Raw genomic sequence first — 23892 nt, forward strand, 5'->3', positions numbered from 1 at the left:
AAGAATTAAATAAATTTTACTTTTGGGTTCATTTGGGATGTGGGTTGGCTTTTTGACTTTTTAGCTATTTTGACAACTTCACTTTTTAGCTTAAAAGTAAAAAAGTCACTAAAAAAAATCAAAAAGTTAACAATCTATATCAAAAAGTCAAAGATTGCATTTTCTCTCTACTTTTTGTACGTCTTTTCGTAAAAAATCGAAAAGTCATCCAAAAAATACTAGTTTTTTTTCACATCATATTTTAGAAAAAAAGTAAAAAAGTTTACTAAAAAAGTCTGTTCCCAAACGAGCTTAGGGTTAAAAAGAGATAGGCTTTTTGATTTTTTTGACTTTTGTGAGAGAAAAAATAAAATAATTATGATTTGAATGTGATATTTTGTCTTATTAGACTAAAAAGTCTATTTTGTCTTTTTGTGATTATTTTAACTAAAAAGTCTCATTTTAGCTTATGCCAAACAAAGGCTTATTTTATGAACTAAATAGATTTTAATTTATATATTTTAGAAACTAAGTAGATTCAATTGATAGTTTAAGAACTAATTAGATAATTTAGCGATAGTTTATGAATAGAAAGTGTAATAAACCCCAAAGAATTATTTCCCTAACTTTTAAATAATCATATATTTTTTAGCTTATTTTAATTATTTTTGCTTATCAACTATAAACCGAAAACATGCAAACACAAATTCTTAAAATAAGAAAAATTATAAAAAATTTAAATAAGCCGCACCAAAGAGGTCATCATGATGCTATAATATTTTTGTAGTTGGTGTGCTTACGAATTTGGATCAGGTGAGTTATATGTCATCTGTCACTTTGAATGAGGTTCAGATTATGAAAAATTTAGTAAATATTTTAAAATTACCACCACTGAATTGAAACTTATATATCTACCACTGAATTGAAATTTAAATATTTTAAAATTACTAAACTCATGTTCATTTCTTAATTGCGCCAGATTAAATTAAGATTATATTTATTTGGATTCATAAATGAAGAGATTGGACTAATAATAAGGGAGAGCCATATAAAGTGTTTGATTGTGAAAGATTGTGATGAGATTAAAGACTTCAAAAGGACTAACAATCTTCATTCTTGGTTGGATTAGCATGGAAGGAAAACATATGAGATTAGAAATCTAGTGATATGATTAATAGATTAAATATTAAATAAAATGAATTAAAATATTTTTAATGTTATTTGTTTTTCAAATAATTTATTTGTGAAAGAAATATTTAATTTTTTTTAATAAATACTATAAAAATATGATTTTTTTATATTTAGTGAATTTTTAAATAATTTTTATGTAAGATTTATATTTTTTAAGCGTCTCTAAGTGGACTTAACAATTATAAAAATAATAATAATTATAATATTAAAAGAATAAAAAAATATTAATTTTATATATTAATACTATCTATAATATTACTATCAGGTGATGTATAAATAAACACTCTTTATTTTATATCTCTAATCTAATATTAATAAACACTCTTTATTAATAATCTCTTCACTTCATCATATTATACTTCTAATCCCTTTCACTTTATAGAGGGTTGTCCTTAGTTAAGAAATTTAAAGAGTGATTTAAAAATATAAAAAAATATATATATAAAATTATATAAAATATAAATATATCTAATTTTTTTTTTTTTTTTTTTTCGAATCTTCTAAGCAATGAGAACGCATGGACCGGATAGATGTGTATCGAATCATACGAAAGATTCTAGTTTTAACAAAGAGGGGGTGATTCGCACGTGCTAAGTGCCACACACACAGTAGTGACTCGGTTTTGGCGATCTTTTAGATTTTGCTTTTGTTTTGTTTGTTTACAAGGGAAGAAACGCAAATATGGAGAAAAACAACAATAACAATGACACCACCATCAACATCACCACCATCAACAAAGCTGCTTCTTTTCCTCTCCTTCTCCATCTTCTGCTGAGAAATTCATCTCCAACCCACAATCTTGTTTCCTTTCCCTTTCTTTCTCCACAATTTCCATACTCAATCATAGACACACACATAGATATAAACAGAAACAGCCTAGATAGAGAGAGAAATAGCAGATCTTCATCATCTGAGAGTCTATATGGAGCCACTTGTCAACTTCATCATTCGCCCCCCAAGGTACCCCCACACACCACTTTCAATTCTCTGTCTATGTATATTCTGGGAATGTGTTCAAGGTATATTTTTGTCCCATTTTGAGGCATATGTAAGTTGAATTCTGTTCTGGGTTTTAATTGTTTGTTTTGATTTTTGTTGGGTTGTTTATTTTTCTTGGTGGTTTTTTTTTGAAATTGAAGCACCCATAATTTATTTTCTATTTATTTTTGTTGGATGTGTTTTAGATTCAATACACTTTTTCAGTAATCTCAGAGATTTTCTCTCTGTTTTTTTATTTTATTTTTTTATTTTATCAGATTCTCTCTCTGTTGAATATTTGGGTTTGAATTACTTGTACTGACTGTTAAATTTGTTTGAAAATGAAGTCCTTTCCCTGTCAATTTTTTGAATTCTGTTCTGGGTTTAAATTTTATTTATTTATTTATTTATTTATTTATTTTTTTGGGGGGGGGGTTGTTTATTTTTCTTGGTGGTTTTTTGAAATTGAAGCACCCAGTGGTTTATTTTATTTATTTTTGATGGATGTGTTTTTGTATACCCTTTTGAGTAATCTCACAGATTTTCCGTGTGTGTTGAATATTTGGGTTTGAATTTATTGTACTGACTATTAAATTTGTTTGAACAAGAAGTCCTTTCCCTGTCAATTCTTTGAACTATGTTCTGGGTTTAATTGTTTGTTTTGATTTTCTCTGGGCGGTGCTGTTTTTTTCTTGGTGGGTTTTTTGAAATTAAAGCACCCGTGGTTTATTTTATTTATTTAATTTTGTTGGATGTGTTTTAGATTCAATACTCTTTTGAGTAATTTACACTGTTTGGTTGGGGATTTGGGAAGTGATTGGGAAAAAGAAATGAAAAAGCCAGGTGAAATATGAATAAAATACATTTCACATAATTTCATATACCGTTTCCTTTCCTTTTTCAAATCCCTTTCCAAATCCCTAACCAAACACAGTGTTAGAAATTTTCTATCTTTCTCTCTCTTGAATATTTAGGGTTTGAATTACTTGTACTAACTGTAAAATTTGTTTGAAAATGAAGTCCGTACACTGTCAATTCCTCTCTATGTGGGTTGTTGATTTTTTGCTTAGGGCTAATGAAGTTTGATAGATCTACTGGAGCTTGAGGATTTACATATTGTTATTAATTGTAGAAAGAATCTATTTCAAAAAAAAAAAAAAAAAAATTAATTGTAGAAAGAATCAAAAGTTGCGGATATATATATATTTTTACTAATATTTCTTATTACTAATATTCCTGATTACTATTTAATTGCATTTCATATGTGGTTTCCATGAATTTGTCAAATTTGCTTCCTTTTTAAAAATTTTCCTGTATTTACATATAGAACTTGAATCCATGTGGGTTTGATTGAGGCTCAGGGCTTTATAAAATTATATGTACACATCTGTAACTATCAGTTGTGTTGTGTCTATCTACACTTATTTATTTGAATGTGATAGAATACTCTCTGACTTAGTATTTAAATATTAACCACATAGCATTTAGTAGTACCATAACTGTAGAATTCACCTGAACTATATATATATTTTTCATGGGATTTTCCTCCACTTGAATTTCATGTCCCTAACAACTACTATGTATATGGCTGATTCATAAGCAATCCTGAACTACAAAAAGACTAGGTGTATTCAATTTTATGGAAGTTTTGAGGAGTGTTGAATGTTACTTTGTCACCTCTATGATATCTGCAGAGCTGAATACGACCCAAAAAATGATTTGTTGGATCAAGAGTTCATGCTGAAAGGGAAATGGTACGAGCGGAAAGATGTGGAGGTAAGATCTAACTTCTGTATGAAGTTTCAGCTCTTGCTGTACCTTTTAAGCTATGAACATCTCTTTTTTGGTTTTGCCAATATATAGATTGAAGCTATGAACATCTCTTTTTTGGTTTTAAGCTTGCCACTCTATAGTTGGTGCCCCAAATGTGGAGGCATTGCAAATTGCACTACATACCCAGTCATAGCATAAAATTTGAACTCCAGCTAATCTAAGAAGTATGGAGGTTGCATGTGTTTTAATTGTGGAAAGGGGTTAAATCATAGTGAAACAAGTCATGATAGAACTGGTTCCTCTCTATTATTTTATTCTTAATTAAAAATATATTTGCTCACTACATCTTATCAAGTATCTCTAAAATAATGATTGTGAAACTAACCTTCAATTTATCCAATTACAAGGAGATCAAGAACATGATGGTGGTGCCCTTTTAAATCTCATAGGAAGGAAAGCAACCTGATAGCAGATGGTTCTCCCAAGGGGACCAGCTATTGAAATAAAAGTGCAAAATATAACAGTTGCACTAACTGTGCATTTGTCCAATATAAGTTTATTTTTCTTAGAGCCACATATTTTATCATATCAAGAGAGACCCATATGTTAGTTAGGTGATTCCTAGGGAATCTGCATAATGATTCACTAGTGAGCAACTAGTTTCTGTGCGGCCTCTTCACTGCTAGGTTTCAGGCCTTTGAACTCTTGTTCTGTTATCTGTAACTCGTTTATACTATCCGATATTGTAATTTTGATATATTTTTTAACTTTCTGAGAGTAAGAACCCCAAGCTAATTTACTGTTAGTTTAACTGACCACCAAAAGGAATTGTAAATTTATAGGAATTTTGAAATGAACAAACTTTCTGCCATCTGATCCTGTTGAAATGAAATTGTAAAGTCATAGTAGCATTTAAAGAACCTGCTGGAAATTTGTGTTAATGCATATAATAAGATAGTGGCATATGATAGTGGTGTTGGTGGTAGATAGTGGCATGTATAGAATATGATAGTGGTAGATAGTGGTAATATATAATATGTAAGTGGCATATAATGGGTTATAATGATGTTTGTAATATCTCCTATATAAGGAGTGTCATTTGGTCTTGTAAAATAAGAAGTTTTGAATATAACAGAAATATATTCCTTCTTTCTCATATTTTCGGAATTCTTCTTCCTCATATTTTCTAAGTTGGTATCAGAGCTACAAAAAACACAGCAGCCCTAAAACCGTCATAGCCATATCGGAAGTCACGTCCGAAACCACTTCAACCCCTGCCGCTGCCATTCCGGTGAAAACGTCAAACTCTCACTCTGTCCAAATCACCACCATCCGCCTAAATGGTGATAATTTTCTCCGCTGGTCACAATCTGTCCGGATGTATATCCGTGGGCAAGGAAAGATCGGTTACATCACTGGTGACAAGAAGGCTCCTGCTATTAATGATCCGCTGTTCGACAGTTGGAACGCTGAAAATTCCATGGTTATGACATGGTTGGTCAATTCCATGGAGGAGGATATAAGCTCTAATTACATGTGCTATCCTACTGCACAAGAATTGCGGGATAATGTTAGTCAGATGTATTCTGACCTAGGAAATCAATCTCAAGTTTTCGAATTAACTTTGAAGTTGGGAGAGATTCGTCAAGGAGATGATTCCGTCACCAAATATTTCAATTCGTTGAAAAGGTTGTGGCAGGATCTTGACATCTTCAACACATACGAATGGAAATCGGTTGACGACTGCAACCACCACAAGAAAACTGTGGAAGACAGCCGTATTTACAAGTTTCTTGCCGGCCTCAACATTGAGTTCGATGAAGTGCGAGGAAGAATTATTGGCAGACCTCCTCTCCCATCCATTGGCGAAGTATTTGCCGAAGTCAGAAGGGAAGAGAGCCGAAGGAGCGTCATGCTTAAGAAAAAAGGTACTGGTGAATCAATTGAAATTTCTGCTTTAATTAGCGATGCTGCGGCCAACAAGGCTGCAAATTACCAGCGCAGGTTTGATGATAAGCCACGGGTCTGGTGTGATTTTTGCAACAAGCCTCGCCATACACGCGAAACGTGTTGGAAGATCCATGGCAAACCTGTCAACTGGAAAAGCAGCAAACAAGGAGAGAAGAATCGTGGCTTTCCTACCGCTAATGAAGCCGATTCAGGTCCCTTCAACAAAGAGCAGATTGATCAACTCTTAAAGCTGATAAAATCCAACTCCTCATCCGGTACTCCTAGTGTTTTGTTGGCACAAACAGGTAGAAATCCTAAAGCCTTCTCTTGCCTAAACTTCTCTCCGTGGATCATAAATTCCGGTGCCTCCGATCACATGACTAGTTTTTCCCATTTATTTAGTACCTATTTCCCTTGTTCTGGTCATGACAAAATCAGAATAGCCGATGGTAGTTTTTCACCTATTGCAGGAAAAGGATTTATTAAACTAACTGAGAAAATTAATCTCAATGCTGTTCTTCACGTCCCCAACTTAGCCTGTAACCTTTTGTCTGTCAGTAAACTATCTACGGATTCTAATTGTCGTGTTACATTTTTTGAATCCCATTGTGAATTTCAGGACCAGAACTCGGGGATGATGATTGGGCGTGCTAGGATGCTTGAAGGTCTTTACTACTTTGATGAAGTACCTGTTAGTAATAAAAAAGCTCAGAGCTTTAATAGTACTAGTTCAATCTCTGTTCGAGAAAAAATAATGCTATGGCACTATAGGCTAGGACATCCTAGTTTTCTTTATCTGAAACATTTATTTCCAGAATTATTTAAAGGGATTGATTGTTCTTCTTTTCATTGTGAAAGTTGCATTTTTGTAAAATTTCATCGCTCTACTTATTTGCCAAAACCTTACCAGGCTTCCAAACCTTTTTATTTGATTCATAGTGATGTTTGGGGCCCTTCTAAAATCACTACTCTTTCTGGTAAAAGATGGTTTGTTACATTTATTGATGACCATACCCGCTTATGTTGGATTTATTTGATGAATAAAAAATCTGACGTGAAAAATTTATTCACAAATTTTTACAATATGATTGAAAACCAATTTCAAACCAAAATTGGTATTTTACATTCTGATAATGGAACAGAATATTTCAATGAGCAGTTGGGTGAGTTTTTGGAAAAAAAGGGGATTTTTCATCAATCTACATGTCGGGATACCCCTCAACAAAATGGCATTGCAGAACGAAAAAATAAACATCTACTTGAAGTAGCACGTGCTATAATGTTTTTGCTGGAAATTTGTGTTAATGTATATAATAAGATAGTGGCATGTATATAATATGATAGTGGTGTTGGTGAAGGATAGTGGCATGTATAGAATATGATAGTGGTGTTGGTGGTAGATAGTGGCATGTATATAATATGATAGTGGTGTTGGTGAAGGATAGTGACATGTATAGAATATGATAGTGGTGTTGGTGGTAGATAGTGGCATGTATATAATATGATAGTGGTAGATAGTGGTAATATATAATATGTAAGTGGCATATAATGGTTATAATGATGTTTGTAATATCTCCTATATAAGGAGTGTCATTTGGTCTTGTAAGATAAGAAGTTTTGAATATAACAGAAATATATTTCTTCTTCCTCATATTTTCTAAGTTGGTATCAGAGCAACAAAAAACACAGCAGCCCTAAAACCGTCATAGCCATGTCGGAAGTCACGTCCGAAACCACTTCAACCCCTGCCGCTGCCATTCCGGTGAAAACGTCAAACTCTCACTCTGTCCAAATCACCACCATCCGCCTAAATGGTGATAATTTTCTCCGCTGGTCACAATCTGTCCGGATGTATATCCGTGGGCAAGGAAAGATCGGTTACATCACTGGTGACAAGAAGGCTCCTGCTGTTAATGATCCGCTGTTCGACAGTTGGGACGCTGAAAACTCCATGGTTATGACATGGTTGGTCAATTCCATGGAGGAGGATATAAGCTCTAATTACATGTGCTATACTACTGCACAAGAATTGTGGGATAATGTTAGTCAGATGTATTCTGACCTAGGAAATCAATCTCAAGTTTTCGAATTAACTTTGAAGTTGGGAGAGATTCGTCAAGGAGATGATTCCGTCACCAAATATTTCAATTCGTTGAAAAGGTTGTGGCAGGATCTTGACATCTTCAACACATACGAATGGAAATCGGTTGACGACTGCAACCACCACAAGAAAACTGTGGAAGACAGCCGTATTTACAAGTTTCTTGCCGGCCTCAACATTGAGTTCGATGAAGTGCGAGGAAGAATTATTGGCAGACCTCCTCTCCCATCCATTGGCGAAGTATTTGCCGAAGTCAGAAGGGAAGAGAGCCGAAGGAGCGTCATGCTTAAGAAAAAAGGTACTGGTGAATCAATTGAAATTTCTGCTTTAATTAGCGATGCTGCGGCCAACAAGGCTGCAAATTACCAGCGCAGGTTTGATGATAAGCCACGAGTCTGGTGTGATTTTTGCAACAAGCCTCGCCATACACGCGAAACGTGTTGGAAGATCCATGGCAAACCTGTCAACTGGAAAAGCAGCAAACAAGGAGAGAAGAATCGTGGCTTTCCTACCGCTAATGAAGCCGATTCAGGTCCCTTCAACAAAGAGCAGATTGATCAACTCTTAAAGCTGATAAAATCCAACTCCTCATCCGGTACTCCTAGTGTTTTGTTGGCACAAACAGGTAGAAATCCTAAAGCCTTCTCTTGCCTAAACTTCTCTCCGTGGATCATAGATTCCGGTGCCTCCGATCACATGACTAGTTTTTCCTATTTATTTAGTACTTATTTCCCTTGTTCTGGTCATGACAAAATCAGAATAGCCGATGGTAGTTTTTCACCTATTGCAGGAAAAGGATTTATTAAACTAACTGAGAAAATTAATCTCAATGCTGTTCTTCACGTCCCCAACTTAGCCTGTAACCTTTTGTCTGTCAGTAAACTATCTAAGGATTCTAATTGTCGTGTTACATTTTTTGAATCCCATTGTGAATTTCAGGACCAGAACTCGGGGATGATGATTGGGCGTGCTAGGATGCTTGAAGGTCTTTACTACTTTGATGAAGTACCTGTTAGTAATAAAAAAGCTCAGAGCTTTAATAGTACTAGTTCAATCTCTATTCAAGAAAAAATAATGCTATGGCACTATAGGCTAGGACATCCTAGTTTTCTTTATCTGAAACATTTATTTCCAGAATTATTTAAAGGGATTGATTGTTCTTCTTTTCATTGTGAAAGTTGCATTTTTGCAAAATTTCATCGCTCTACTTATTTGCCAAAACCTTACCAGGCTTCCAAACCTTTTTATTTGATTCATAGTAATGTTTGGGGCCCTTCTAAAATCACTACTCTTTCTGGTAAAAAATGGTTTGTTACATTTATTAATGACCATACCCGCTTATGTTGGATTTATTTGATGAATAAAAAATCTGACGTGAAAAATTTATTCACAAATTTTTACAATATGATTGAAAACCAATTTCAAACCAAAATTGGTATTTTACATTCTGATAATGGAACAGAATATTTCAATGAGCAGTTGGGTGAGTTTTTGGAAAAAAATGAGATTTTTCATCAATCTACATGTCGGGATACCCCTCAACAAAATGGCATTGCAGAACGAAAAAATAAACATCTACTTGAAGTAGCACGTGCTATAATGTTTTACATGCATGTTCCTAAATATTTATGGGGTGAAGCAATTTTAACAGCCTCTTATTTGATAAACAGGATGCCTACAAAGGTGTTAACATACAAAACACCTTTTGATTGTCTCAAAACTTTTTTTCCTGATACGAGATTGTTTTCTGATTTACCCGCCAAAGTTTTTGGATGTACTGCCTATGTTCATGTTCCCAGTCAATTTCGTTCAAAACTTGACCCCCGTACTATAAAATGTGTTTTTTTGGGTTATTCCTCAAACAAAAAGGGGTATAAGTGTTTCGATTCTCAAACTAAGAAATTTCATGTGAGTATGGATGTGTCATTTGTGGAAACAAAATCCTATTTCCCCAACACTTCTCTTCAGGGGGAGACAAGTGGAGTAGAAGACCGTTTTTGGGATATTTCTATCTCGCTCCCCAATGTCATTTATCCTACACAAAAACCACATCTGTTTGATAATGATCACTTAGGAGAACCAAGTTCTATGGTGCCTAGTCAAGAAGATTCTTGTTTAGGGGGAGAAGTACTACAAAATGATCTAAATCCTGAGCTTCAGGTTTATACTAGGAAGCGATTTCATCTGAGGAATAATGACCCGAATGTCCATCCTAATGACCCGAATGTCCACCCGAGTTCTGGCATCGAAATTTTAGGTAATCCTATTCCTTCTATTTCCGACCTTGATGTTCCTATAGCAATTAGGAAAGGTGTCCGAAATTGCATTAAACATCCTATTGCAAATTACCTCTCCTATCAAAGACTGTCTAAAAACCATAGAGCTTTCACATCTAGGATTTCACACTTGTTTGTTCCAAGGAATATACAGGAAGCATTGGATGATCCGAATTGGAAATTAGCAGTCATGGAGGAGATGAATGCTTTAAGGAGAAGTGGTACTTGGGAGATAGTTGATCTACCCAAAGACAAGAAAACAGTTGGGTGTAAATGGGTGTTTACGATAAAATGTAACGCAGATGGAAGCGTTGAGAGATACAAGGCGAGACTGGTGGCTAAAGGCTTCACTCAAACTTATGGGATCGACTATCAGGAGACGTTTGCTCCTGTTGCTAAAATAAATTCCATCAGAGTACTGTTATCTCTTGCAGTAAATTCAGATTGGCCTCTACATCAACTTGACATTAAAAATGCATTTCTCAATGGTGATCTTGAAGAGGAGGTGTTCATGAGCCTACCGCCGGGATTTGAGCAGCGACTTGGAAGCGACAGAGTATGCAGATTGAACAAGTCATTATACGGACTCAAACAATCACCAAGAGCGTGGTTTGAACGCTTTGGGAAGGCAGTTATCAGTTGTGGCTTCTTGCAGAGTCAAGCAGATCATACAATATTTTATAAACATTCAAAAAACAGTAAAATTGCAATTTTGATTGTTTATGTTGATGACATCATTTTAACTGGTAATGATGAAGCAGAGTTAGCAGCCCTCAAAGAGAAACTCGCAAAAGAATTTCACATTAAGGATCTGGGAGCCCTCAAGTATTTCCTCGGAATGGAATTTGCAAGATCCAAGGAAGGTGTATTCGTTAATCAGAGAAAATATGTTCTTGATCTCCTTGGAGAAACAGGTATGCTTGGTTGTAAGATGGTGGAGACTCCGATCGAGCCTAACTTGAAGTTACAAGCTGCTAAGGCTGAAGAAGTTAAAGAGAGGGAACAATATCAGCGACTTGTCGGGAAATTGATTTACTTGTCTCATACGCGGCCTGATATTGCCTTTGCAGTCAGCATGGTAAGTCAGTTCATGCACTCACCAGGGGCAGAGCACTTTGAGGCCGTTTATAAGATCTTAAGATATTTGAAAGCAACTCCAGGGAGAGGCTTACTGTTCAAGAAACATGGACATCTTCAAGTTGAAGTATACACAGATGCAGACTGGGCAGGAAGTGTTACAGACAGGAGATCAACATCCGGATACTGCTCCTTTGTTGGTGGGAACCTAGTTACATGGCGGAGTAAAAAACAGAATGTGGTAGCTAGAAGTAGTGCAGAAGCAGAGTTCAGAGCTGTTGCCCATGGAATCTGTGAAGTAATGTGGATTAAAAGAATTCTTGAAGAATTAAAGCTTTCTCACCCGACACCTATGAGGGTCTATTGTGACAACAAAGCAGCTATATCTATAGCTCATAATCCAGTTCTACATGATCGCACAAAACATATAGAAGTGGATAAACATTTCATCAAGGAGAAAATCAATGCTGGCATAATCTGTATGACCTACCTTCCAACGGGTGAACAATTAGCTGATGTGCTACCGAAGGGACTACACAAGAAGCAATTTGATAAGCTGACTAGCAAGCTGGCTATGGAAGATATCTTCAAACCAGCTTGAGGGAGAGTGCTGGAAATTTGTGTTAATGCATATAATAAGATAGTGGCATATGATAGTGGTGTTGGTGGTAGATAGTGACATGTATAGAATATGATAGTGGTAGATAGTGGTAATATATAATATGTAAGTGGCATATAATGGGTTATAATGATGTTTGTAATATCTCCTATATAAGGAGTGTCATTTGGTCTTGTAAAATAAGAAGTTTTGAATATAACAGAAATATATTCCTTCTTCCTCATATTTTCGGAGTTCTTCTTCCTCATATTTTCTAAGTGAACCAAATGAACTTTCATAGTAGTTTGAATTGTAACCTTGGGAAGCAATGCAAAATTGTAAAGTCAATTTGATCTATCAATCCTTACAAACCTGCATTTTTTTCTTCTTAAAAGCCCCGTACCATAGCTGATGTGTGCAACTTATTATTATATCCGTCTGCTTCCCCACAGCATTTCGTTGTAGCATTTGACAAATTTGATCCTTTGTTTTTTTTGGTTCGGTGATATGTTAGCATTTCCTGTCCTCTCCCCTTCAAAAAAAAATTAAACTCACTTTAATATTCATGTACTTGACGATCCATTCTTGATGTGCAACTGCATTATGAGAAGTTGAAAATGTAATATGTGATCAAGGTTGTTCATAATTATTTCTTAGGAAAAACAAACAAAAAACAAAATCAAGTTTTAGAGGACAATCATATCACTATTCCTTTTTTCTTTTTTGTTTGTAGACTATAGCGGTAGTCGTCCTTAATCGTGTTATGATTTATTTCATGTTCAGAATCTTGGAGTTCCTAACTAACTTTTGGCCTTATTTACGTTCTGCAGGTTGTAAACAGTCGAGGAGATGTTCTTCAATGTAGTCATTACATGCCTATTATTCGTCCAGAAGGAAAGGCTATGCCTTGTGTAATTTACTGCCATGGCAACAGGTTAGTAAATAAATTTGGTTGAATAGAAATTGTGATGTCATGTTTTAAGAGCTTGCTAATTACTTTGCACTTTACAGATACTGTAAAATTTTCAAAACATTGTACTGTGAGAATCAAATTATGGTAGTTTAAAAAAGAACTAAAGGTCCTCACTTGGTAGAAAACTTCTTGTTCTCACACGAAGAAATACATCTAACCATATGGGCACTCACTAAGGAAACAAGGTCTGAAATGACATTATTTATTATGCCAGAAAACCTATATCGTGTTTGAACTTGTCTTGTTAAGAAACTCAGTTTGAAAAGGTAGGCTTTTGACCTTGGTTCGAACTAAGAAATAGGCAAGTGATTGCAAATGCCCTTCACCTATTTTTTCTCAATGATGACATGATCAAGGCTATTTTTTCCTTAATATTTAGATCTTATGAACATCAGCCTGGTATATAATTGAATTAGCTTTTATAATTTTTTTTTTTTCCTCTAAATTTTTTTTACTAACAACTTTTGTCTTGATTTTACACTAGTGGGTGCAGGGCTGATGCGAGTGAAGCTGCTATAATACTTTTGCCTTCAAATATTACTGTATTCACCCTTGATTTCTCAGGGTCTGGACTTTCTGGAGGAGAGCACGTCACTCTAGGGTGGAATGAAGTAAGTGGCGGAGAAATTTAATTATATTTTATTAATATAAAGTCTGTGAGGAGGGAGTTTATGATGTCCACACTTGATCTTTAGCTTTACTTTTTATTATTTATTTTTATATTCTATGGCCTATTGGGTTGCACTAGTCATTGATGTATATTTTGACATGATGTATGTTTACCCCTATTATTAACTAAAATCCACCATAGAAATGATGCATGTGATTTTATATGTTATACATGGAAAATAATATGAATCATTAATATGTTTCATAAAACTTGATTGTATTTGATACATTGTGTCATTTATAAAATACATGTTTGTGATCGGTGCACAAGTTTATTATTTTCACAGTTTTGAATACAAATTTCTTTTAATTTTGTCCAAAAAGAAAGTTTTATAATATTGTCCTAAAGTATTTTGGTTTAAAATGGGCATTGAGAGCTCTCTTATTCTTTTCTTTTCTTTTCATCTTGTTCTTATTGAGAACAAGGAAATATTACCTGAGATCCTGAGATTTTTGTGATGTTTATTTATGTTCTCTACTGTTTGGAGAGACTATTATTGATAATTTTTGTATATCAAGACGTGTGGAGATTTGAGGCAAAATTCTACCAGTTTTGCTTATGTATTAAAGTGAATATTGGAACCTAAAAGTTGTTTATGCACTCTATAATTTACAGTTGTGTAATACAACAACAAAATTGAAGTTGCGTACATCGTTTTAGTGAATTAGGAGAATCCATAATATTACTAGTACTATGTAATTGACTGCTCTCTCTCTCTCTATATATATGCGTGTGTGTGTGTTTATATATATATAAATGATACTTATAACAGGCATGTATTCCAAGGGGTGTCTTAGTCGATTTCTTGGCTAGAGAGGCGGGTTTTTTTGGTGTTATATAAATGGGTTACGGGATCAGTTGATCCAGATGTTTTAGCTTATATTTATTTCATAGAGGATTTGATAGCTTAGCATTGTTTCATTGGGGGTTTCAAATTTGTATTCTTTGCATCCTCTTGATGCTTCTCTAATAAATTTACTTATTTATCAATATATATATATATATATATAAATGATACTTACGTAGTCGGTCATATTTCTTTGCCAGAGAAAGTACAGAATGTGGCAGTTGTAGGTCTTGCAGTTCTTTATGCACCAGTCAGTGATAATCTTGGTGGTTATAGCAATTCTTTGTTGGTAGCTGAAAATGTGTGTTTTTTTTTACTCATTCCAGAAGGATGATCTCGGAGCTGTTGTTGACCACTTGCGGGCAGATGGGAACATTTCCTTGATTGGTTTGTGGGGCCGCTCAATGGGTGCCGTGACTAGGTTTTCTTCATGTCCTTGTATATTTGTTTCATGTAACAAGAGAGCACAGGGGCCTAAGATTATGTATTTAAACCAAATGAATATGAATAAGTCTTGTACAATTGTCTATAAAAAACATAACGTAATTGCTATGAACTTCTCTCCTTCTAGTGCTTGTGTGTTTGATTTAATGGAACTCCCTTCATCTTTTGTATCTGATGTGAATACAAAATGTTCTGATTTAGGCTTTCTCTGCCGAGGAAAGTTGCCTTGATTGGCTTCTATATAAATGCATCAAAAGGGGATGTTCTCCGTATACATAAAGCAAAAACCTATACGAATGTCTCAAAAGACCTGGAAAGATTAGTATACTCACATGACAAGTCCACTTCTAAAGATGTCCACACTTTTTAAGATAACTGACGCCAATATCTATCCCTCTCTAATGCAAATCTCCACAACATTTGCATAAAAGAGCTTTATCAAAAAATTTTAACCTCCTGATCACCATACCACCAGTTCTGACAGGCGTACACACTGTGTCCTAAGCCTAAACAAGTTCATAGGAAAATATATGTTCATGCTTGTTTGCTTGATGCTATTCAACATAGTTGTTTCAGTTGAATGTTTTTACCTGGGTAAGTTTGGCCATATGGAATTCTTTGAAATATAACTTTCAGCATTATCACTAATAACTTTATCGTAAAATAACAATATTTGAACTTTGGTGCTTGAGGTTTTTAGCATGAAGCTAAGATAAGTAGACACTGCAACATTCACATGAGCTTTGAGCTCTTTTGAGGCCTCTTTACTTTGTGTATTTGCCATTATAATTCTGGCTTGCTATTTGCAGCTTAATGTATGGAGCTGAAGATCCTTCGATTGCTGGAATGGTTCTTGACAGCCCTTTCTCTGATTTGGTTGACTTGATGATGGAACTTGTGGATACATTCAAAGTTCGTCTTCCCAAGTTCACTGTAAGTTGATCCATTTGTGGAAGACATTTTCTCATTTTAAAACAATGTCTATCTTCCTTTTTTTAATGTAGAACAACTCTTGCCCTCTAAACTCAATGTAAAAATTGCAATGCACTTGTGTACAAATTCTCATATGTTTATCATTATTATTATGCTAATATTTCCTGTTGCAAATATTGTGATATATTGGGTGCCAGGGCCTGAAGCATGGTATTATGACTTATACTTTGTTTTTCCAATTTTTAGGTGAAGTTTGCAATCCAGTACATGCGACGAGCAATTCAAAAGAAGGCCAAATTTGACATAATGGACCTGAACACCATCAAGGTTTGATTCTACCAAATAATTTATAGAAGTATTTTTGGGATGGCAGATCACCTGAAAATGATCCTACTTGTTCTTAACTTGCAATGTGAAATCTCTTGCTAAAATGGTTGTTAATATTTCTTTTAAAGTATTTTCATTCACAATTGTGTTCATTGATCAGAAACAGCTTATTTTGTTACTAAGTCCTATTTAATTAATGATAAATTTATTCTTGTTTAGTGTTTACTATATTATGTTTTTCGTGAGAGCGATTGTCATCACTTACCCTGTTATAGGTGGCCAAGTCCTGCTTTGTTCCAGTTTTACTAGGGCATGCTACTGCTGATGATTTTATACAGCCTCATCACTCAGATCGTATATTTGATGCTTATGTGGTAATTATCTTCTGAATTAATGGTAGAAATCTGCAAGATTTGATATATTTTCACGTACGCATGTATTTTGTATTTTCCTGCATCACAAGATATAATTTATGTTCTGCTTACGAGAGAATAAATGTGTTTGCATCTTGATCTCTCCTTCCAGTTTAATACTTGTATTTTTGTTAATTGTTAGAGTCAGCGTATTTTTAGAGTCTCCCCTTCAATTGTTAAGTTTGGTGCTTTGTCATAAGAAAGCAATATCCATTGTCAAAACTTTAATCCCATTAAAAGTTACGCTTGTAGTTAATTTCTTCTAAAGACATTTTAGTTGCAGACTTATTTATTTAATTAAAAGAAAGCATCATGAAAATTAAACTGACATGCGATGCGATAGTAAAAAAGGATATGAATTCAATTGATTTAACCGAGTATATTGCTCTTGACATAGCAGAATAGCAAAAAATACCCTACTTGATTGGGACACAAGGCTTAGTTTTGTTTGATTATCGTGTAAAGTAAACTATTACATCTTGTAATCTAGTTCAGTAGTTAGGTTTTTGATAATTGGTTCTGATCTTCGTTATACATTGAAAAAGAGTGGTATTCATTGCAATACATCGTCTTGTTTGCATTTCTCCTCTCGCATTTCATTGATTTTTATACCACGCTCTTCTCATCTTTTTCAACATGTGATTTGGCAGGGGGATAAGAATATCATTAAATTCGAGGGAGATCACAACTCTCCACGTCCACAGTTCTATTTCGATTCTATAAATATTTTTTTCCATAATGTTTTGCATCCTCCAGAGGATGAAGTGGGCGATGCTTTATTTGATACAACATACGATTACTTTGACAAGGTAAGTTGAACTGCAACTATATCCTGTGGTAGGTTTAAATTTTACTAGAACTCGGCGATTTCAGATCCACAACCCATAAACCATGGTTTCGTGTTCCATCTGCAGGATAATTGGAGTACCATACATGAAGTAGATTATGCAGATGATTTTTTGACAGCATCCATAGGTATGAATCCAGCACTTCTGTCTTTAATTTTCAAATTCTGTTCTCCATGGTGTCTTTTATTACGAAGGCTTGTCTCGTCCCATATTGATTGGTCATTGATTGCAGATCCAACAGCAAGCAGCACAGAAGATGCCATTAAGCAAGTTCGCTCCAAAAGACCTATGAGTCGAACAGAGGTCAGTAGTTCATTTTTTTGGTTTTTGTTAAAAAAATGTTAGAAGAGAGTAAGATCAGAGACATGCATTTTTGGTTAAATGAAATAGATCTTGAATATAATGCATTGGCAATTGGAGTCTTGTCAAATGGAATGCAATGCACGAACATGGAAGAAAATAGGAGGAAAAAAGAAGTGGAGAGAAAGGGAAGGAGAAATTACATGTAATTGGGAATAACTCAAAATATTGCACTTTCATGGAGGTGCAAGTCAGAGCAAGTGAGAGCTGTGTCCTATGTCACAACTTTCACTTTGACCATGCACAGGTTCACTGACACCTCCATGAAAATGCAATTTTTTGTAGTTGTTCCCATTTAAATGCCCTTTAGAGTAAAAAATGGTTGTGCAAGGCATTAGTGTATCAAGATAAAGTGATGCATTACTATGTCAAGTTCAAGTTCAAGTTTTATTTATTTTTTTTAAGTTTCTAATATTATTAATTCTTGCGTTGAAACTGTTCAGGTCCCTTCTGATACCTCATCTAATGATAAACAATCAGAAAAAGAGGTATATCTCTACTTTCTTTTCTCCTTTGTTATTTTTCTGAAAACTTCTTTCCTAGTTTTCCGAAAGTCCCTGCCCCAAAATTTGTACATGTTAAAGATACAAGTCAATATGCTTTTGATATTATATCCGAGAAGCTTATTCTAGAAAGAAGATGAAACTTCATTTGAAATTAAAGACAATGTTTGCCAAACTTAGCTTATGAATCCAGTCACTTTTGTCTGTGGGCCACTTGGATGGTTTGTGGCCCATTTTGTGTTTGCCAAACTCACTCGTTACCAGCCGTGATGGCTGGCTTTGAGTCTCACTACTACACATTCAACTTCCCTTTATGCCGATTGTTTTTTAAAAAAAGTTGTCACTGCCCAAGTTGCTTGCCACTGGGAAAAAAGAATTCAAAACAAAAATGAAATATCAAGAGATAAAGGCAAAAATTATTCAGTGTGTTTGGTTTGAGTTTTCTGGATTAAGTTTTTTGAAAACTAAATTTTTTATTTTTCGTGTTTTTTTGTTTTTAGTGAATATTTTTAAAATTTTAAACATTTTTTTTGTTTTTTAGATGCACCTTCCTTAGATGTATCTAAAAAGTAAAAAATTTGTGAAAAAATATTTTTTAAAATTATTAAATACATAAAAATACAAAAAATGTACTGAATTCTCGTTTTTTTTTATATTTTTGGTATTTAGTGAATTTTTAAAAGGTTTTTTTCACAAATTTTTTACTTTTTAGGTATATTTATGTTAGGTATATCTAAAAATTAAAAAATTTGCTTAAAATATTAAAAAAATTCATTAAAAACAAAAAAACACGGAAAATAAGAAAGTAAAATTTTCTGAAAACTGTTTTCAGAAAAACGAAACCAATTATTTTTTTTCCTTTTAAAAAAAGTGCTAACAGCCAATAATACTATGCATGTTGCAGGAAGAAGGATCTGGAACTAAGCCCATCCCATCATCTTCTAAAATGATTGACATTGAATTTTCCAATGGTCATCGTCCTTGTGGCCTCCATGTTCCATCCTCCATAGATGACGATGAGTACGTCGAATACCCACTTGATAATTCATCAGATTTCCCTTCCAACGTGGAAGAAGAAGAAAGGGTGAGCTATTTTAATTGTCTTCTCTGGATGATTTTAAATAACGGTATTAGGATATGTATGACGATATATCAGTTTTGGAAGTTCAAAATGTCGATACGTATTGGCCTATAAAATAGGGCTTTTTCCCAAACTAAGCCTTTTTTGCATTCTATTTCTCAAACTAGGCCTAGTTTGGACGGAATTCCCAAACTAAGCTAAAACGCTATTACAAATCGCGCTTTCACTGTTTGGGGCCTAAAATTTGATGAATAGTGAAAGTGCTATTGTAAAATGCGCTTTTAATTAATAAATCGTTGTTTTAAATCGCGCTTTTAACATAAAATTTTTTTTCTAAAGAAAATGCTATTTGAAATAGCGCTTTCACTGTGCTTATAATTATTTATTTATTTATTTATTTATTTATTTATTTTTTTTTTTGTAGAAAACGTTATTTCAAATAACGTTTCTACTGGTGAACACCAAAACCAACACATACGCACACACCCACACACACCCAACCCACCCTTTGAACCATTAAAATAATATAATTTTTATATATAATAATAAATTATATAATTTTTAAAATTTTCATAAATATAAATCATTTTTAGGTTATGAATTGTTTGATTTATAACACGTATGTAAGGATAAAAAATTTTGTAATCAAAAATAATTTTTGCAATTTTTATAATAAAAAATAATTTATAAATTACCAAAAATAATTTATAATACGTATGTATTATAAAAAATTTTATAATAATTTATAATACGTATGTATTTACTTTAAATAAATTATATATAATACGTATGTATTATATATATAATTTTTATATATTTACTGTAAATAAATTATTTTTGATACGTATGTATTATATATATACTTTAAATAAATTATTAATAAATATATAATAATTATTTTATAAAATAAATTATTAATAAAATTTCATAACACATATGTATTATAAAATTTTTTATAATAATTTATAATACGTATGTATTATTTAAATCTTTACATTTTTTATTTAAAATTTTTTACAGTAAATCCATCTTCACATTTTATAATACGTATGTATTATTCAAAAATAATTTATAAAAATTTATAATTAATACGTATGTAAATAATTTAATACGTATCTTCACATTTACATTTACAGTAAACCCATCTTCACATTTACATACGTATGGTTTAAGGGTTTGATAAATGATAAATCAAACCATCCATAACTTAAAATTTTTTACCCTTACATACGTATGGTTTAAATAATTTATAAAAATTATTGTCATACGTATGTAAAAATTGATTATAAAAATTGTAAAAATTATTTATAAATTGATTATAATCTTTATAAATTATTTAAAAATATATAATAAATAATTATTAATAAAAATTATAATCAATTTATTTTATAAAGTAATCAATTTATTTTACAATCAATAATTTTTATTAATAATTTATTTTATAAAATAATTATTATATATTTATTAATAATTTATTTAAAGTAAATATATAAATATATAAAAATTATTTATTTAAAGTAAATATATAAATATATAAAAATTATATATATAATACATACGTATCAAAAATAATTTATTTAAAGTAAATATATAAAAATTATATATATAATACATACGTATTATATATAGTTTATTTAAAGTAAATATATACGTATTATAAATTATTTTTGGTAATTTATAAATTATTTTTGATTATAAAAATTGCAAAAATTATTTTTGATTACAAAATTTTTTATCCTTACATATGTGTTATAAATCAAACCATCCATAACCTAAAAATGATTTATATTTATGAAAATTATAAAAATTATATAATTTATTATTATAAATTATTATTATATATAAAAATTATATTATTTTAATGGTTCAAAGTGTGGGTTGGGTGTGTGTGGGTGTGTGCGTATGTGTTGGTTTTGGTTTTCAACAGTAGAAACGTTATTTCGTTTTCTACAAAAAAAAAAAAAATTATATGCACAGTGAAAGCGCTATTTCAAATAGCGTTTTCTTTAGAAAAATTTTTTTATATTAAAAGCGCGATTTAAAATAGCGATTTATTAATTAAAAGCGCATTTTACAATAGCGCTTTCACTATTCATCAAATTTTAGGCTCCAAACAGTGAAAGCGCGATTTGTAATAGCGTTTTAGCTTAGTTTGGAAATTCCTTCCAAACTAGGCCTAGTTTGAGAAATAGAATGCAAAAAAGTCTTAGTTTGGGAAAAGCCCCGATAAAATAGACTAATGCCTTGTGTTGACCTTTGGTATGCTGAAAATATTCCCAGATGTTTATGGAAGCAGTGATAGAGTCATTGAAAGACTTGGAAATGAGACATCCTTATGTGGAGGAACCCCCATCTAAAACCGATACCGATCCCCACGAGCTTTCACGGAAAGAAAGTCCCAACAAGTCTTCGACAATTGATCATTGTGCGTCTTCAAGAACAGAATCCAGCACCACATCGGCAGCCACCAGCGGGTGTAATTGGGCATCCCAACTCCCATCTCCCAACACGAGCGTGTCATCTATGGGACCTTCACTAGGCACCACTCCATCATTTGTTGATACTGATACTTCAACGAGCATGAAAAGCTCATCTGGTGGTGACGAGGCAGATTGTATGAAAGCCACTGTAACGGTTGTTAGGAACCCAACAAACAACATCGTGCGACGTTGGGATCTCAACTTTTTCCGTAACAGTCGATGAGAATGGTTGATGTTTGGACAATTTAATGTTGTATTGTTATGTAAGATAGAAAAATGGGAGGAATGAAATAGTTAATACAGAAATAAGAAAAGAAAAAAGAAAAAAGAAAAAATAAAAAGGAAAAAAAGAAAGAAACAGAAGGAATTGATGTGAATGTGTTGTATTGAATATGATTTACATTTGTTGATACAAAAGGTGGAAAAGGGTGTGAAAGCAAAACCAAGTAAAGTCTTGTTTGGCTAGAAGAGTAGTGGAAATGTTAGTAGGGATGGGTATGGAAATGGGATTAATGTGTTCATGTTTGTAGGATTATCTTCCATCCATTAGCATCAAAGTCTATTTTCACCTCATAAGCTAGCCTAGAAGCAGTTGAATAGTTTATATATATATATATATATATAAACTAGTGTTCACCCCGTGCATATAAATATTTTTTGTCCATAAATATTATACTCGTTTTTTTTTTTTTTAATCATTGTGTTTCTCTTATATAAAACTTTAGATTTAACTCACTTTTTAAAAAATTAAGTTTTTATTTTTTAGTAATTTTTTTATAACATTTTAAGTAGTTTTTTAAAATTTTCTAGATATACCTAATCTATATATACTTAAAAATTATAGTACTTATATAATTTTTTTTAAAATTCACCAAATTCAAAAAAAAAAAAAATCAAAAATAAGAAAATTCAATACATTTTCCTATTTTGTTATATTCAATAAATTTTTTAAAGATTTTTGTACAAATTTTATATCTTTTAAGTATATCAAGATTAAGTGGATCTAAAAAATAAAAATAACAATATTTTAAAAATCACTAAAAATATAAAAATACGAATTGAAAACTCAAAAAATTGTTTTTGAAAACTCCAAACCAAATAGAGTATTAATTGTAAATTTAAAAGTTGTGTAAAATTATAAAAAAAAAATTAAAAAAAAATATGAGTTTAATGCACAAATAACTTAATACCTGTTATGATTTTATAATATTCATAAAATTAATTAATTTCCCCTTATTCCACCCAAAATAAATTTAGTTGTATTATGTGTAAAATTATTGATTTTATTTTGGGAAAATCGGTCTAAGGTCCCTATCCAACTTTTAGTAATAGATTAGGTCCACAATCTATTCTTTTGTAGTCTAAGGTCCTCCCTCACCCATACCCATATATAACATTCACTCTCTCATTCTCTCTCCTCTCTCTTTTTGCACCAAACAACCCCTCTGTTAGTGTTAATGGTGTGGAGCTGGTCGGCAATGGTCGGAATGCCGCGATCTGAGCTACGAACCATCACGATCTCAGTCTGACCACTGCGATCTAAGCTGAAATCAGCGCTGACGGTCGAGTTGCCTTGATGTCGTGGCTGTCTTCATCGTCACCGTCGCCGCTGTTGTTGTCGTCGCCGAGCACGGCCGCTTGATGGTGGTGAGGTGGAAGTCTCAGCCATCTTCATCATCTTCTCTTCTTCAACCTCCTCTTTGTAGAAACCAATCGGTCAAGGCTTCTCTGCTAAGTACATGTGTGATATATATATATATATATATAGAGATTGGGGTTGAAGTTCACATAGAAATGGTTGGACTGTGTTATAGAGATAGTTATTATAATATTTTGTGAATTTGGGAAAATATCATATTAATTTCTAGAGTTGACAATTTCTGGAGATAACCCACATGAGTATATGAGGTAAGACACCATAAAACACTGTTGTTTTTTGATTTCACATTTCGTTGTTGGTCTTGTTGATCTTCTCTTTGATGAGAAGAAATTGATGGGTATTGTTATATGTAGTTTTTGAAGAAAACCCAGTGAAATTTGTTTGTTTGTTTTGTTTTCGTGGTACACTCAGTGAAATTGATCAAATTTCT

The 23892-nt window shown here is 32.7% G+C and overlaps 1 protein-coding gene across 2 annotated transcripts; it reads left to right on the forward strand.

The window, feature by feature from the left end:
* Positions 1-1748: 1748 nt before the first annotated feature.
* LOC114318198 (uncharacterized) lies at positions 1749-22244 on the forward strand. 2 transcript variants are annotated; one of them, XM_082877426.1, is made up of 14 exons: positions 1749-2130; positions 3843-3924; positions 12754-12857; positions 13381-13507; positions 14740-14834; positions 15667-15790; positions 16037-16117; positions 16393-16491; positions 17181-17339; positions 17445-17505; positions 17611-17681; positions 18182-18226; positions 19146-19325; positions 21603-22244. In XM_082877426.1, the coding sequence occupies exons 1-14, from the start codon at positions 2093-2095 to the stop codon at positions 22023-22025; spliced, it is 1689 nt and encodes a 562-aa protein (XP_082733552.1). In that variant the 5' UTR covers positions 1749-2092; the 3' UTR covers positions 22026-22244. The 2 variants fall into 2 exon arrangements, with proteins under 2 accessions (XP_082733552.1, XP_082733553.1); XM_082877427.1 differs by lacking the exon at positions 16393-16491 and having other exon boundaries at positions 1769-2130.
* The last annotated feature ends 1648 nt before the right edge of the window (positions 22245-23892 follow it).

This window comes from Camellia sinensis, chromosome 7, assembly GCF_055761805.1.
Source record: "Camellia sinensis isolate YWXY chromosome 7, ASM5576180v1, whole genome shotgun sequence".
NCBI lineage: Eukaryota > Viridiplantae > Streptophyta > Magnoliopsida > Ericales > Theaceae > Camellia > Camellia sinensis.